The sequence below is a fragment of the Schistocerca cancellata genome, chromosome 9 (assembly GCF_023864275.1).
Source record: "Schistocerca cancellata isolate TAMUIC-IGC-003103 chromosome 9, iqSchCanc2.1, whole genome shotgun sequence".
Lineage (NCBI taxonomy): Eukaryota > Metazoa > Arthropoda > Insecta > Orthoptera > Acrididae > Schistocerca > Schistocerca cancellata.
In genome coordinates, this window is record NC_064634.1 from 193439057 (window position 1) to 193457669 (window position 18613).

At 40.9% G+C, this 18613-nt stretch overlaps 1 protein-coding gene across 1 annotated transcript in view; it reads right to left on the reverse strand.

Annotated features, from left to right (window-relative positions):
* Positions 1-417: 417 nt before the first annotated feature.
* LOC126100494 (retinoblastoma-binding protein 5 homolog) overlaps positions 418-18613 on the reverse strand; it is a 94472-nt gene continuing 76276 nt past the window's right edge. The window contains exons 9-11 of the mRNA XM_049911103.1: positions 14647-14859; positions 5145-5439; positions 418-1104 (exon numbers count right to left, since the gene is read on the reverse strand). Of these exons, the coding sequence (XP_049767060.1) occupies positions 1001-1104; positions 5145-5439; positions 14647-14859 (612 nt within the window). The 3' untranslated portion in view covers positions 418-1000. The remainder of the gene's footprint in view (positions 1105-5144; positions 5440-14646; positions 14860-18613) is intronic.

An 18613-nucleotide genomic window follows, 5' to 3' on the forward strand; every position in this document is an offset into this window, starting at 1 on the left:
CCAGGCCTCACTGACCAACATCGATACCTCTCTACAGTGCAGCATTCCATGAAGAATGTGCTGCCATTCTCCATGAAATCTTCCAGCACCTGATTGAACGTATGCCTGTGAGAGTAAAGGCTGTCATCTAGGCTAAGGGTGGACCAACACCATACTGAATTCTAGCATTACCAATGGAGGGGTGCCACGAACTTGTAAGTCATTTTTAGCCAGGTGTCCAGATATTTTTGATCACATTGTGTATTACAACTAACAAAGGAATTATGGTAAAAAGGTGTTTACTTACCAACAAGCAGGCATCATGTGCACTACTATTGACAGACGATACAAATATTAGCTTTTGGAACTCTTAATTCCAAAAACTTTAGGTCTTGTAACTTTCATTTATAATCTATCTATTTCTGTCTAGTAAGCAGATACTTTTCTATCTTCACTTTATTGTAGTTTACGATGGAGACATCTTTTTTATATATACAGCAATAAAGTTAATGGAATATACATTATATATACATCAAGATTGTTGCTGTTGAAGTTTTCATATGCTGATACCTTTCTCTTTGTTACCTGTTACACAAAGCAACAAAACCTACAACTGTAAAAACACAGTAGATGCACTGATAGTCCTGACAGAAGGGTCTAGTATGATCGAGCAGGTTTTAGTAACTGAAATGCACCTGTAACTACAAACACATATTTATACATTGAGTGTGATGAAAAGTGACATATAAAAATTTGAATATTTAATATAATAAACATATACAAATGATAATACTATGATGTTAACTTATGTGGGGCACAATTCAACACACTGATCTCACTTGGCATCTATCTTCTCCAGATTCTAAGACTGCCCTTTTCACTGAATGTTTCCCTGGAAGACCACAATGCAACTGTTACAGACATCTGTTCTTGACAGACAGCTTGGCCACAGGGCAAAAATTTGGTTGACAATGGCTTGGAAGTTCATGGTAACAATGTTCACTCTCCTTACACCACAATTTCATTTCGCTCTTTTCCTGTCTTCAAGTCTCGCTCGACCAATTCCTTTCTTCCCAACAGATTGCTGCTTGTCCTTGACACGATTACTAAGAAGTGGATGAATTTCTGTAACAGAGCATCAACATTGTGCAAGTGTAATTCTCAAGATTTAAATTCAGACAGGGTAAAATGCTTGCATGCACTTGCACGTGCCCACGAAACACACACACACACACACACACACACACACACACACACACCTACTAAAATTTGTGTCTTTTATGTACAAAGCCAAGGCAAAGAACTGATTGTGGAGTGGATCAGCAACTTCTAGTGTACAGTGAAGATCAAGATGAGAAAGCATGTATCACATGACAAATCAGCATATCATATGAACACAGACTTCCAACTTAAAATGGTGTAGCTACACTACATAGTGTATTCTACATGAGATGGAATAGGGAAGTGATAAGAACACAGCCTGACAGTGACACTGATATGCCTATTTTAGATAAAATTGCTGTTATTATTTTTTGATTTAGTTTCCTCTTAGTTCAATGATGTTCATTTAATGTTTATCCAGTAAGTAGATTTCATCCCTGAATTGCCATTCTGGAAGGCTTACAAAATATCCTTGGTTGCTATAACCCCTTCACTGAACTCTAACCATTCTTCAGCACAAATTTCTTTAAATGTGGGAACTGGTGGAAGCCACTGGATGCCAAATCTAGTGGATACAGTATACTTCTTAGAATTTAGGTTTAAAATCCTTCAATTTTCCCACTGGCCTGATAGAAGGTAATCAGTAAAAAGAACACCTTGTGTAATCCAGCAATTTCTTGCCCAATGAGTGCTAAGAAATTCATTTCACATTTGTTTCTGGCTAGCATTCAACAAATGCTGTGCCCAATCTTGCACAAATTTGCTCATAATAGTTCCTCATGTAAAATGTATCATAACTTTTTTTGTTATACCTATGGTATAAATTTTAATATACGAATCTCCTAATATCATATTGTACACTATATTTATGTTTTCATATGTAGTCAATTTTCTGGGGTGTTCATGAGATGGATCATCTAAATGAGAAGCAGAGCTTGGTTGTTATTCAGCTACCCTTTCTTAATCATTGAAAATGAAGGATCATACTTCTTACAAACCATCAATAACATTCCGTAAGTGATGAATGGTTCGAAAAGATAATTTGATGATGGTACAGCATCCAAGTTTTTTCATTTCAATGACACGAGACACAAATTTTATTTTAAAAAGCTATATAATGAAAAATCCACAGATCAAGTGAGCATGTTGAATTTTGTTGTTATGCAACCTTACTCCAATAAAAATAAACAAATATCATTGATATCAATGATGTCTTTGTAGTTGGCTGGCTAAGGACATTTAATCTTGCCATAGTGTGGGATAAAGTGGAGATTGTAGTGTTGGTGGGAAGATATATACGGATTACACCATACTTTGCAATCTGACTAACTTTAAAAGTGAATGTCAATAATTAAGTGACTGGTTGGAGATATTTCTGTATGTCAACTGCAGATGACTCAGTTCAGACATGTAACATATGGAGTATAGGGTAGTGGCTAACATAGTGGTGGTTTACAGAATACAGACTGTCCCTGACCTGCAACAAGACAATATGAATACAATTTTTCATATAGTATTCTGACAAAAGTGAAATATTATTGTTACATGGTAATTAATAATCAAGGAAGTCAAACATTTTAAACATGAAGGACTTAAGACAGATAAAGAGTTTCCTTGGAAGTAATATATGCAATCTCTTATGCAGAAACTGAATGCTGCTACCTATGCTGTAAGATTAATCACCACTGACACAGATATTGAACTATGAAAGCTTGTTTACCTTGCTTACTTTCAATCTATTATATCTGGTTGTTGTTGTTGTTGTTGTTGTTGTTGTTGTTGTCTTCAGTCCTGAGACTGGTTTGATGCAGCTCTCCATGCTACTCTATCCTGTGCAAGCTTCTTCATCTCCCAGTACCTACTGCAGCCTACATCCTTTTGAATCTGCTTAGTGTATTCATCTCTTGGTCTCCCTCTACGATTTTTACCCTCCACACTGCCCTCCAGAACTAAATTGGTGATCTCATGATGCCTCAGAACATGTCCTACCAACCGATCCCTTCTTCTGGTCAAGTTGTGCCACAAACTCATCTTCTCCCCAATTCTATTCAATACCTCCTCATTAGTTATGTGATCTACCCACCTAATCTTCAGCATTCTTCTGTAGCCCTACATTTCCAAAGCTTCTATTCTCTTCTTGTCCAAACTATTTATCGTCCATGTTTCACTTCCATACATGGCTACAGTCCATACAAATACTTTCAGAAACGACTTCCTGACACTTAAATCTATACTCGATGTTAACAAATTTCTCTTCTTCAGAAACGCTTTCCATGCCATTGCCAGTCTACATTTTATATCCTCTCTACTTTGACCATCATCAGTTATTTTGCTCCCCAAATAGCAAAACTCATCTAAGTGTCTCATTTCCTAATCTAATTCCATCAGCATCACCTGATGTAATTCAACTACATTCCATTATCCTCGTTTTGCTTTTGTTGACGTTCATGTTATACCCTCCTTTCAAGACACTGTCCATGCCGTTGAACTGCTCTTCCAAGTCCTTTGCCGTCTCTGATAGAATTACAATGTCATTGGCGAACCTCAAAGTTTTTATTTCTTCTCCATGGATTTTAATACCTACTCCGAACTTTTCTTTTGTTTCCTTTATTGCTTGCTCAATATACAGATTAAATAGCATCGGGGAGAGGCTACAACCCTGTCTCACTCCCTTCCCAACCACTGCTTCTCTTTCATGTCCCTCGACTCTTATAACTTCCATCTGGTTTCTGTACAAATTGTAAATGGCCTTTCGCTCCCTGTATTTAACCCCTCTCACCTTCAGAATTTGAAAGAGAGTATTCCAGTCAACATTGCCAAAAGCTTTCTCTAAGTCTACAAATGCTAGAAAAGTAGGTTTGCCTTTCCTTAATATTTCTTCTAAGATAAGTCGTAGGGTCAGTACTGCCTCACGTGTTCCAACATTTCTACGGAATCCAAACTGATCTTCCCTGAGGTCTGATTTTACCAGTTTTTCCATTCGTCTGTAAAGAATTCGCATTAGTATTTCTGTGACTTATTAAACTGATAGTTCGGTAATTTTCACATCTGTCAAAACCTGCTTTCTTTGGGATTGTAATTATTATATTCTTCTTGAAGTTTGAGAGAATTTCGCCTGTCTCATACATCTTATGCTATCAAAATATGGGCAACTCCACATATTCACAATGAAGATATTTAGCCCAAAAAGGGTGGCCAGAAGGAGCTCTAGCTTCAGTCTGTGAACACAGTGTAAGCTGTGGTTCTAGCTCCTCCGCCATGGCTGAAATATTCTCCCTCAAAGGATCTATAGTTATTAACATGGACCTATTCACTTGGTGAATAGTTAGCACAAAAATAATTTGAACCTGGGTAACATTTCCTACAAAATTGTATAGAAGCGTGTGCACAATTTTGTATGTTTTTGTTTTAATAGGCTTACAGCAGAAATGAGTAAGAAACCTTACATGTCAAATCTTAAGCTGAAAGGCTTCCTGAAAGTACACAATTTTTTTTCCTGTAAAAGACTTCTTGCAGTAGTTTAGAGCCTTTTGCTTTACTTAGTTTCAAAGTATTAATATTTTTATCTTTATTTGGTGAATTACATAGTGACTTGTTCCGTGACCAAATAACTGACTCATGATTTTGTGAGGAGGGCCAAAGGTGGGTGGAAAATTGAGCAATCTTTCTTATACGATGAAACCATGCTCTGGCATCAAGAACAGAATAAGATCTTTAGTGAAACAACAAATTCAGTGAACTGTACTTTGATGACTATTGCGCCACTTATTGATTTTAATAATAGTGAATGTTACGTAATTTCTGATACTGGGATACTTCAGATACAAATTAATGGCTGTGTATCACCGTGATTGTGCAATAGTGTGCCTTTCACAACAGGTAACCATGGTGCTTTTTCTCAAGCACACAAAGTCTGTTATAATTAAATTGCCTCTGTGGTTAGGTGGCAACTTTCCACAGAATTCTCTTCGTTAACATCAAAATTGTGTCTAAGACATACATACCTTCACATGGCGCACCTTCCAACTGTATGTCAAACGATCTATATTTTCGTCGTTTTGGTTGTGGTGATGTATTCTCTTTGCTTCCATCTGTAGCACCATTTCCATCTCCTAATGGTGTGTTAGTATTAGCAGGTGGCTGATTAGGAGCTCCAGAAGGTGGAGGGGGTGCTCCCCAGCCATCCTCAGGTTCCTCAACTTCAGGTGCAATGGGAAGGAACTGCAAGGCTTCAGTGTCTTCAGTTTCCTCATCTGAGCTGCAAAATGCAGCTACAGGCTCTATGGTAGAAACATCTACCTGTGTAAGAAACATAGTTTCAGGTGACATAGCAGTTTTGGGATAAATAATTACAGAAAGATGGGCTTCCCCAAGCATGAGTGGTGACTAAAATAATACCCAAACAGATACCTATGTAAAATTTTACCTACTTACTATTGTACTATTCTTACATTGATGAGCCAAAATATTATGATCACCTACTTAATAGTGTGTTGGTCCACCTTTGGCATGTAATACAGCAACAATTCTGGGTGGTATGGATTCCAGAAGTTTTTGGACATAAGTGTACCCGATGTTTATGCATAGGTCATGCAGTTTCAGTAAATTACAGGCTGACAGTTTGTGAGTGCGGAGTTGCCAGCCAATAGCATCCCGGATATGTTCCATCAGATTCAGATCATGTCAGTTTGGTGGCAAAAATATCAATGTGAGTTCACTGTTGTGCTCCATAAACTACTGTAGAACAATCCTAGTCCTGTGATGCTGTATTCTTGGCTGTTGTCTATGGCTCAACCGCCATCTACTCAGCGGGATGGCTCTGCCATCTCCCTTGAAGGGAAGAAGAATGTAGCTGTAGCCTTAGGAACCAGCCAAATACCTAACACCAGAGTGTTGCAGATTGCCGCCCAATCAAGATGCCTGCACCTCAACCGCAGCTCATGTAGCTTGTGACAGCTGCTGCTGCTGTATGCGAGTGTGCCACTTCTGCCAGATGCAGCCAACACTAGCTCACTTCCATGAGCTGTGTAATACTAGACAACTCCATGGTATTCCTCAGCCGGGCGGTCTCTGTAAAACACTGCCCAGCAACTTACCATTCAGTGCGAGTTCCAACCTCAATGCTCAAGTCTGGAAGTCTGTGAGTATATTCGCCAGAGGACAGCACTGCCAGTCAGGGGCTAAAACATCACTCATGCAGCCTCTAGAGACTTTGTATACAGCAATGTTTATTTATGGCAATCAACAGGCTGTCTACTCAGCTTGTACCTTCAAGAAATGTATGTGTGAGTTAGTAACAAACTCTCATCAGACCAGGATGATCTTTCAGTTGCTTTAATTCAAAATTGTTTCAATTGCTATTCAAAACCAAATGTTATTGGATACTCTCTGTGTTAGTAATAAAGATCTATGATTCTTGGTTACCAGGGCACATTCTCTCTTATTGTAGCACGCATCACTCACAACTGGATACTAAAGTCACAACAAGGTAAATGCTTCTTTTTTTCTGTACAGCTCTCATCTTAATGGTGGTTATTTTACTTGTTGGACATCATCTCCAGTGTCTTGAGCACAAGTATGTAGTTTTGCTCTCTCATGATCTGTGATGTTCTGTCTGTCTATCTGTCTGTCTCTGTCTTCTTCTTCCTGTTTTGCCTTGTTTGTGTCTTACAGCAGCAAAGCTTCCTTCCTTGTTCCGGTTCACTGCATCCGTCTGCTGCTCTTGCTTCCTGTTGACACTGGACCCTCTTTCATGTTTTCACCTCTGGTCTTGCTTGCCGTTTTGCCTTTACTTCTACCAAGCCAGAACTATCACTCCTGCTGCTTGGCCACTTACAAGGTCAGCATTTGCACTGTTTGACCAAGGACATTGCTCGCTTCACCATGCACTGTTTGGTGGTGATGGCCCTACGGGCTATGGATGAGACAGCACAGCTTCTGCATTGCACATGGCATTTCCTGCACACCACCAAACTCCTAAGACGGCACCTCACCTACCCCGACACTACCTCCTGCCCAGGACTCCACTCTGCTACATCCTTTACAATGCTTTGGAACATGACCCACTTTCCTTACTGTACTAACCAGCCTCCTTCAGTTTTCTGCTGTTTCTCTCCTGCCCAGGCTCTGCTAGCTCTAGTGCCACCCACTCCAGCACTACCTGCTGCTCCAGTGTTGCCTCTTTGGATTTCAGTGTTCTCCTTGCTGCCAACCTACTCAATGCTCTTCTCCACTGGCTCCCATTGTGCTTTCTTGTCCTTTGATTTCTGTCCTCAAGGTAACCTCTCCTTCTCAGTACAATACTGACAACACTTGATCCTCCTCTTCTGTCTATTGTTGTGCTGAAATTAGGCCCCCAACCATGGAGCACAGTACCCTCTCCAGAGCCTCCTTCCTTCCTTGTGTGCAAGTCTTGCCTGTCTGATGTTCTCGCCTTCTTCTAGTGTACATTCCACTTTCTGTGGGAATTTGCCTGGCGCCAGGCCAATCTGTCCCCAGACAATCCTTCATCGCGATCATCTCCTGTGGCCTCAGTGCACCTGCTGTTTTCCAGCTGTGGAAGTTTAGCTGCAATGCCCGGCCATGTCGGGTCTTGCCGCCTTTTTGACCAGGTTGTCCTCTGTTGACGACAGCCCTGCACGTCTCTGGTCTTCCATGTCTACTCCTCACACCTTGTTCACTCCCTGTCTGCCTGGCAGCTGCTCCCCAACAGCTGTGCCCAATAGTGCTTGCAACTTCTGCCAGTAGCCTGCCATGGTTGGCCTTCCTTCTAAGAGTTCCTCAACGCCCTGGCCTGGTCCTATGGCTGGCAACGAGACGACCAGTGACCTGCTGTAACACTCAACTAGCACTGCAATGTATGGGTCTGGCTGCAGCCATGTCCTTTCCAGCCATTGAAATCTGGGCAGCCCCATTAGCACCCTCATATCCCAGCAGCCACTGTTGGTTCAAGCATCTGTGTCCCTTTGGCCACTGGTGCTTTGCAGATCCACCACACGGCACGCCTTGAGGCCCCTGTATTGGTTGCCAGCTGCGCCCCTGCCTGGTATTTTTCCGGATGCTAGTTACACCCTTGCTGGGCTTTCAGTTGGACTTCACCAGTGCTCCTATTCTTTGGTCCTGCAAGGTTCGCCGCAAGCCTTGCTATGCCCGGTCACACCACCTTCAGTGGCCCGGTAATTTCTTTCAATGATGAATTCAGCAGATTCCTGTGTTTTTTCACGCCCACATCCCCCAAATGGCTGCTCCATCTCCTCCACGGGGAAGAGCGTCGTGCTGTATCTTCAACTGTTATCTCTGCCATAGCCACTGCCTACACAGAAAAGTTGCTCCACCATCCTCTGTGGGGAAGAGGCCTGCAATATTCTTCAGCTGTCATCTACAGCACAGCAGTTGTCTACACCGGGTTCCACCATCTCCCAGAAGTGAAGAAGAATGTGCTTGTTTAAAACTGCACTGGAACATGTGTGGTGCACACAACTGTCACTGTGCATGCATTGCTAGAGTGCACGTGTGTCTGGTGCAACTCTGTGCTCTGCTGAGTGCCCTCCATGGTGAAAGCTCACGTCATCGATATCACATTAACCGTATTCACATAGTAAAATTGCAGAACAGCACTGGCCACACAGAGCATAAAGTTTTTCTATAACAGGATTACATGTGTTACCTAACTGGAAACCAAATGTGTAAACTGATAAGGACCTCAGACAGTTAAGTTTCACAGATTCAGAGACAACAGTGTTCCAACAAAATTTTTAAATCACTGAATGATCCGTAAAACCACAGTGTTCTGCAACAGCAGCTTTCAGGGATAGGCACGATGAGGTCACTGCGATCTACTATTCCATATCAAAATGTATTTCTTTTAAAGATTCAATAATTGCTACATTTTTAATCTCTCAATACAGTAAAACAACTATTTAAAAGTTTTACCTCTACCATTTGTTCAAAACATAAATATTTTATTTCATAATATTGTACTTGTGTAATCTTGTACTCATAACACAAGAATCATCTTATTTTTAATACGTATAAAACTTTAGACCAAGACCAATGTCTTTGATATCTGGTGTGCAACTTGTTGTACTTAGTCAAATACAAGAATCCAGCTGTTCACCTGTAAGCCTTGTTCTGTGCTTATTTTTAATTAAATTCAGATTTGAAAGTATTAATTCACATTGGTAAATTACAAGCAAACAAGGCTTTTGTCCTAAGAGCTACATTAACTAATATAGAGTATTTTCCCTGAGCGATTAACCCTTTGACTGCTGGGGATGTGTTAACTTGTCATGCCTTGCCATTCCCCTGGCACGCCTGACATGTTTAAGCATGGTCCTTGGACATGTTGATACGTACCGTGCCACCGGCCTTTTCACTGCTAGGGACAAGTTTAGGCATGCTGAGTCATAGCTACCTGCGCGTGACAGATGTGTAAATACACAGAGCTGTCTTTCCGCCTGCTCTTCCAGTAGCTGTTCAGTGGCCTGACTGTATAGTTCAAGAGCGCGTTATGTTTGTTGCTATGTTCCCTCGTTGCAGAAACCATTACTTTGATGACTCGCGTTTAGGACCCATATGTGAACTAGATACTGACCCAAGCATTCTTTCATTTTTTGTGATATTAAGTCTGAAGAACTGTTGATATTTATTACAGACGAAACAAATCATTTTTACTTTTACACCAGAGAAAATACTACAGAATCTGTGAATTCTCAACTGTCAAAGTGGAAAGACACTGGATTTGAGGATATGTTTTGTTACTATTTGCCTTCTAATGGTGCAAGTTAAGAAGTTGAAATTAAGTGATTGTTGGTTCAGAGATACACTTTTGAACACACCAGTTTTAAGCAAAATTATGTCCCAAGACTGTTTTTGTATACTTCTGAGAATGCTGCACTTCAGTGACAACTCTGCGAGTACTTGAGGCGGCAGTCTGTTTAAAATTAGGATGATTGCTGACAAAGTTCGTAAGATGTTTCGTTATTCATTTCATTCACATCACAAGCTTTGTACAGATGAAAGTCTCTTACTGTTCAAAGGCCAATTATCTTTTAAGTAATTTATTCCAAACAAGTGTAGTAGATTCGGAATAAAGACATTTCTATTGTGTGTCTGTCAGATGGGCATATTATGGATTTTATTGTATACCGTATTTACCCGAATCTAAGCTGCACCTGAAAAATGAGACTCGAAACAAAGGAAAAAAAGATTTCCCGAATCTAAGCCGCACCTGAAATTTGAGACTCGAAATTCAAGGGGAGAGAAAAGTTTTAGGCCGCACCTCCAAATCGAAACAAAATTGGTCCATTGTAATATGAGACACAATTTAGGTCGAATGAATGACGATACAGCTACAGTAGTTTGGTTCGAATCTTAAGCTTTACCAGGTAGCCATTGCTATGCGTAAGGCGCTCCGTCCGTATTTATACGGGTACCCTTCCTTTTTCACGTGCTTCGTCTGGTTTGAATCGATTGCTTATTTTGTTTGATCTGATAAGTGCAGTTTTCTCTGTTATAGGTGTTTACGTCACTCTAAGCTGAAAATGCATCACTGTACTGTGTCATGCATTGTTTGACGCATTCTGATAGTGCGTGTTTACGACCTGTCGCCGTTCGCGGCATGGCTTGCTTTTGTGCGCGCTACCGCCGCTTACAACTAAAAAGAGGCGAATCATCTCATTAGCGAAGCAATGTCAAGAGACTGCTATTTGTTGTTACTTACACTGCTGCTTTCTTTGAGAATGATCAACAAGAACCAAATAATAGGCTGCGTATGATAGAACATGTTCTGAACGAGAGTTAGGCGAAAATTTTTCTCCGTTTGAAAATCTTTGCGGCCGCTTCTTTAATACATCAAATTCTGCACAGAAATTAGAGTCATCTTAGATTTAAAATCTAGTCAGTTGCCGTGGTTCGTTTCTGACTGTATCACTATTAGGCTAAGAATAATATGAATATAAACATGACACGATAAGTGTATTCTTCCGCGTTTGCTGTTGTCTCACTCTAGTTTTGTAGTTTATTAGGCAGACAGGATTTAAATGAGATAGCAACAAACACGGAAGAACACATGGCAAAATGTTTATATTCATATTATTCTTATTGTGAATGGTGAAGAGAATACTGCTTGTGATTCACATTTCATCAGGTTACTATTAGCAACCATCTCTTCTCACAGGTATGAAAAAATTCAGAACGTAGAGTTGGCCATATTGAAAAACATCCCAAATAGTCTTGCCAGTCGGATTTTCGTAGTACACTGAAATTCTAATACATTCGAAGATGAACAATATGGAATTTGTATTTACTTCGTTGGATAATGTATGAAAATGCAGTGGTTGAAACTCGGGGCGGAGAAAAAAAAGCTCGTCTTCCACCTTTTTTTAAATTTATTTACTGACGCAGAGGTTTTGGCGCCAGAGTTTGTGCCTACAAAGCATGTCTGTGTAGCGCTACATATATTCGACGGTAGAAGTTAGTTGTGGCGGCACCTACCAACATTTTTAAGAACTTCCGCTTGCTTTGCACTCGATTCTAAGCCGCAGGCGGTTTTTTGGATTACAAAAACAGGAAAAAAAGTGCGGCTTAGATTCGAGTAAATACAGTATACACGTGCAACAACAGAAACTGGGTTCCACAATTTGGGGCAACATAGTGGCAACTCTTTTGGGACCGTATTTGGAAAAAGTCACATTCTATTTGTCGATAATTGTTACTCTGGCTCGGACTTGTTCCTTTGGCTTCACAACCACGGAATAGCCGCCTGTGGCACTGTTTGTAAGAATAGGTGCAACATGCCAGACTGCAGAAGAAATTAAAACAAGGAGAAACTGAGTTTAAGTGCACTGACTAGATCCTTACTATCAGCTGGTGTGATAAGAGACAGGTGTGCACGTTGACCACAAGTCACACAACACAAATGATTGCAACAGAGAAGACCGACAGAAATACTTGCAAAAAAATAAAGAAACTGCAATGTACTGTATATTACAATTCGAGTATGGGTGCAGTTGACTGTTGTGACATGTTACTGAGCTCAGTCGGATCAGTGAAATGGTACAAGAAATATTTTTTTCACATTTTGGATTTGTGCATTCTAAATGCTCATGCTCTCTACAGGGCGAAAAATGGCACTCACAGAGTTTCACCTTTCTCTCATAAGGGAGATTTTAGAAAAATATGCTACAGAACAGAAGAAAGCTGGTAAGGGAAGGTGCTAAGATGATGAGAATCCTCTGCAATTCAGAGGGGGGGGGGGGGGGGGGGGCATTTTCCGGCTCTGTTATTGTGAGTGAACATTTGCAGAAAAGTATGCTAATGTGCAGATGTGTGGTTTGCACGAAACAGAAAGTGTGATAGGAAACTAGACACCAATACAAAACTTGCAACGTTCCACTGTGTGTTGTACCCTGCTTTGAGACTTACCACCAAAAAAATCTATTTTTAACTTCGCCAGTGCCAGTCCAAACCCTAGATCGAAAAGAAAGATGGAAAATAGATGCAAAAGGTGTAAAATTATTCAAACAACGCCTGACTTCCTCATATGTAGCACTTTGCTGGCAAATGAATGGACTTGGTGACTGAGATGGTGAAATATCTGTACTTTGGCAAATGTAATTACGTCAAGTACATTGCGCCAGTATAACAAAACCCATATATTAATCTATTTATGATACATTTAAATTATTAACGCATAACAGGCAGTTATATTATTTTATCCCTAGTAGTACAAATACAGATCACATTCGGTCTACTTGTACAAAACCTGTTTTCCATAACTGAGTTCAAACGTCTTTGATCAACGAGAAATAACATGCAAAAGTTAAAACCCTGTTCTGAGTGTTTTTGTTACTTTACCTCTGTTGTTAGCCAATACTGGTAATTAAACTCACTGTTCTGGGGAGGATGGGGGGCTTAAAATTGGTTGTTCGAATGAGGTTGGCTTTGAAGCATTAATAGAAAACAGTATTTATAAAAAGAAGGTATATACTCATGTTACAGGCTGTTTAAATGATGGGTTTGCCACACGCAATGGTCCAACCTAAGAGGCTACATAAATAGGCAGTGAAGAAGAAGAGAGGAAAGATACATTAGAACTCAAGAGATAAATTAAGAAGCCAGTGGGCCACAGCAGTTGGATAAGTGAGCTGCCAGTTACGGAATTCCAGAGGTGTGCAGTGTGATACTGCTAATTCAGCATCCTGCACTCTACCGGCTGCCTTCAGATGAGCTGGGTAGCCCCACACCAATGCCTGTGGCACTTCTGGGCATATGTGACAGCAAGAAGGTCTTTCTGACCCAACACTGTCTGGAAACGTATACCTGCGCTTCCAGCCCAGTCAAAGATCACTTACGCTGAGGATTTGTCTCTCATCACCCAATGTTAAATCTGTCCCACCCTAACACCAGACTGGGCTTCTGACAGTCTACTGTCAGTGTGCCATGAAGTCACAGGCATGTTAGTGTCAGCTAACCCAGTGAGGATGTTTAGTTTGTGCCAGTGCCAACAAGCACTCCATCAATTCCAGGGATACTGGATTCGACACAGACCATGCCGAGCCCTGCTAGCAGAGTCGTGGACTACCGGCAACACTCGCCGTGTGTGCCCCTCGCTGCAGGGTTGTGTTGTCATCGTCTAACTCAGGAAGGCCACCCCACCAGTTGCTGCCAGCAATGGATTCGACATTCCACTGCCTCAATGGTTCTCTGCCAAGCGCACTGACCGACTCTACTGTATAGAATCTACACCAATAAAAGCTATTTACCTTATCAGAGCATTGTCTAGCTTTGCTGTCACCATGGACCCGTCATCACCCATCTCTGATATCACCTATACTCAACACTCAAGAATCTGATGACCAGGCAGTATTGCTACTCTTGGGTGAATACGCAGAGGTCAGCACCCAGGGACTGCGACGGTACAGACATTCGAACTAGTGTTATCACTTCTCATAATTAAAACTGAAATTCGATTAAGATATTTCAGCAGAAATAAAGAGGACAAAGACTTTCATAAACTGTGCAGAAAACAAGTGTGTAACTTCTGCTCCAGTTGGCATTGCCGTGACAGATTATTTTTGAAACTAAGAAACCAAAGAAAAGATGCCTAAAAGCAGTTTGATGTTTATTGCACCTCTATTGTCTTTAATTTAGCAAAATCAACTGTTGATACAAGCCTGCTGAAATGAAGTATGTAATAGGTTTTGGAACTCACTTGGTTACCAAAGATGATGCAACTGGCTGCCAACACACCTATATACACAATCGTCGCACAGCAGTAAGTAAAATATTTCTTGTATATTTGCTTGGATTATTGTATGTGTTGGACATTACGTAAATTGGAAAAAAAACCATGGAAGGTTCATAGGATTATATCATACATAATCTGTTCAATAAATTATCTGTATTATCAGAAACTCAATAATCATTTAAGATGATGTTCCACAGTTACTAACAAATGTGCACTTCACATTTCTGTAAGAATAGCAAAATATATATTTTACTAACCTCAAGATCGTCTTCTTGTTTCTCTGGACCAAGTTCAACAGATTTATCTTCATCACTGAGATCAAATTCGGATTCACGTTCTTCATATTCAACATTTTCATCTAGTTCCTTGAAATCTGGAGCAAATGCTGACCAGTTTTCTACTTGGTTCTGAGCCCAAACAGAGACAACACCACTTGATATCGAAGCAATGATTGGACGCACTGGATGCCACTACAGAAAAGGATCAATAAGTTAATACTAATAAAATAAGAAATCTAGAAAGACTAAAGTGTCCACTCTTAAAACAATATCAAAACTACAGAAGAGGAGGAGGAGGAGGATGATTTGAATTTAACATCTCCTCCTGTATCCTGGTTGTTAGAAAAGAAATGCAACTATGAAATAGAACAACAATATTATCAAAATATACTGGCATTTGACTGAAATGACCTACGAAAACCACAGAAAACTAAAATTATTATGGCTGGATGAGGGCCTGAACACCACTCTCTGCAAATTCACTGACCTAACGAGTGCACTGCCTTGTTCACTTAAAGAGCTATAAGTTTTATGCTATTCAAACAGAAACTGACACAACAATGTGACCTGGCTGTATAGTAAATACAAGCAGTTTCTTAATTGGGGGTAGGGGATAGGTGGGAACCACTAACAACCAAGCAACCTTTCCTTATGCTTCTCCCTCCTCTATTAAATTTATCAGGGAAATACCATAACTAGTTTTCAGATCAGGGAGTGCACTTTCAGCCTGTTTGCAAAACATACTCTATCAAATGTGCCCACAAGCATGGAGGGGGCACTTGCTCTCCCTGAAATTAAGAAAATAGACTTTTCATTCGTTGTAGAATTCTCATGCATCTCCAAAACTGGTTGCCTGTGTGAGTCCACTAAGCACTGCCAACAGACAAAAACAGGGAAAAAAAATTATGACATTAATCCAGTTATCAGAAATGCAAGTTCCTTCCTCAGGGAGGAGATAGAGTGGCAAAGATTAAAAAATAAACACAGGTCACTCAGATCCCAGGATGAAAGGGACCTATCTATATAGTGAGATTGACAGTTGTCCTCACTACAGGTGGGTACACTCATCTGGCGTATGGGTGACCACTTTTCGTAATTAACCTTCTCGACTACCAATGTCTCCTCACTACGGGAGGGACCAATAGTTCGGAAAGCTAGAATAATGTTGTAACTTTTACTTTTACATGTTATCTGTCAAAAGTACTACAGTAAGTACTGGTCAGCAATACTGTCTCATACTGAGTCCACTAAATTGTAGGTTTAACTTATTCTGGTATTAAGTTGCAGAGAGTCATCCTAAACACTTCAGTTTCAACAATCGCTACATAATTTCTGTTTATCTGTGGCACCCTTCGTGGTAAATATGCCATTTCCTATGGCTTGGTAGCATTTTGGTGACATCCTACACTGAAGGTGGATGATCATTACAGAACAATGCCAAATTCTAATCTCCAAAATTTTCTGTTATACTGTGCACAATGATTGGTCAATCTGCACAAAAGTACTGGTATAACACCCTGACAAGGACATTCCAACAGTGTCCCATGGAGCATGGGCACTGCAAGTGCCCTTCAACTCACCTTCTTTCAGGCATAGGTAGTACAGGCTACCCCTCTACGTAATCCTATTGCTCCATAATCCAGGACATACAAGCTAATTGGCCGCTCCTGCCTGTGGGAACTCACCAAGGGCAATTCAGTTGCACTGTCTATCGCTTGGCTCCCAGAGGCTGCTTGCCTACCCGTGCCCCCCCCCCCCCCCCCCCCTTCTGTGCTCAAAGGCTGCCAGGTGCCCACACATACCCAACTGCCTGAAATCAACACTAAAGTTGGAACAGCCTGCTCTAAGGCCAACCCCTGGACACACTGTTCCCTATTCATCACAACAACATAAATATGGCTGCAGTACACCTAGCTGACACCCATCACGAAACCCCAGAAGAACTTCACCCCCTTGCACAGTCTAGATCTGTTCCAGCTTTCTGAGTCTACATTCTCTTATATGGTAGAGGAACTGTAGTACAGCCTGCAGAACCCAGACGTGTTATAGGTATGTCATTCTATGCTTCACGTATGAAAGCATCAGCCACGAAGAACATCTTTTATTATGTGAGAAGAGAAAACAGAAAAACACAATATTAAAATTTTGTCAAATCTAAAATGTTTCATCTCCTTCTCGATTTTAACGTGTGGCTACACTGCTTATAACTCTTCCATTACCATTCACATGAAATGAATATTGTGTCATGGTTAAATGGGATGCTTATCAACATCAGTACAACTACTAACTGAAAATCTCACAATAGACTAATCTCAAATGTACACAAATTTCAAATACAAAAGAGTTTTCATAGCAGCAGTGTCATCAAGTATACAATGAGTGCACCAGTGTATTCACCTGTATCTATTTTATCTGATTATCTCATGAGTATTAATGATTGGTTAAAAGCTATTAATATTATCTGCAAATCAATTTTTATACTTTATTACAACAAGAATGCATAACTTTTATTGATCAAACAATGGAAAGTCCACAATGGAATATCAACAGTTATGAAAATGATAGACTGCTACTCACCATAAAGATGACATGTTGAGTTGCAGACAGGCTAGAGCGGCCAGAGAGCAGTCACATGTTTGTGAGGTGTGCCTGCTTGAGCGAATGTGTGTGTTTTCCTTTCTTTTCTAAAGAAGGCTTTGGCTGAAAGCTTAGTGTGTACCAGGACTTTTCACTGTGCTTGTCTGCTGCTCAGTGTGTCATCTTTATAGCCGCATTGCCTGAGGCCCCTTGCCATGGTTCACGCAGCTGCCCCCATCGGAGGTTCGAGTCTTTCCTTGTGTGTGTGTGTGTGTGTGTGTGTGTGTGTGTGTGTGTGTGTGTGTGTGTGTGTGTTGTTCCTAGTGTAAGTTAGTTTAAGTTACTTCCTGGCAGACTAAAATGTGTGCTGGACTGAAACTCGAACTCGGGACCTTTGCCTTTCGCAGGCAAGTGCTCTGCCATCAGAGCTACCCAAGCACAGCTCACGCCCCGTCCTCACAACTTTACTTCCGCCAGTACCTCTTCTCCTACCTCCCAAACTTCACATAAGCTCTCCTGCGATGCACTTGCCCGCAAAAGACAAAGGTCCTGAGTTCGAGTCTCGGACTGGCACACAGTTTTAATGCCAGGAAGTTTCATATCAGCGCACACTCTGCTGCAGAGTGAAAATTTCGTTCTAGTTTAAGTTAGATTAAGTAGCGTGTAAGTCTAGCTACTGATGACCTCAGCTGTTTGGTCCCATAGGGACTTACCTCCACCTCCACCTCCACCTCTATAGTGAGTAACAATCTGTCATTTCCATAATTATTAATTTTTATTTCATATCTTTTTTCAACATAATCACCCTGTTTTGTAATGCACTTGGTTCACCATTGCACAAGCTTTCTGATTCCTCCTGGGAAAAAGATTTTTTGTTGCACAGCAGGCCATGTATGCACCACTCCCTTTACTCGTTGATCGGAGCTGAATCGATGGCTTTTACAGCATCTTTAAGTGGACCAAACAGATGGCAACACCAAAGGGCGAGAATGCAACTACGCAGGATGCTCTAAAACCTCAGAATGCACTGGCTGAAGACATTGAGCACTGTGAGCGCCAATATATGGATGCGCATTGTCATGAGACAAAAGAAAGCCTTCGGACAATCGACCTCTGCATTTATTGTGAACTGCTGGCTCCAACTTGTTTACCGCCATATCACTGTAACGTTTACTGTTCACTGTTGACCCCTTTTCGACATTAAGGTTGACTCTTGAATTTCTTTTAAACTGGAGATTTGGGGCAATTCCATTCTATGCACTAGTGTTTATTCTCTGGCTCAAAAAGATGAATCTATGGTCATCTACAGTGATGATTCATTCCAGAAACATTCTGCCTTTGTTAGTATGACGGTCCAGTGGGTGCTCAT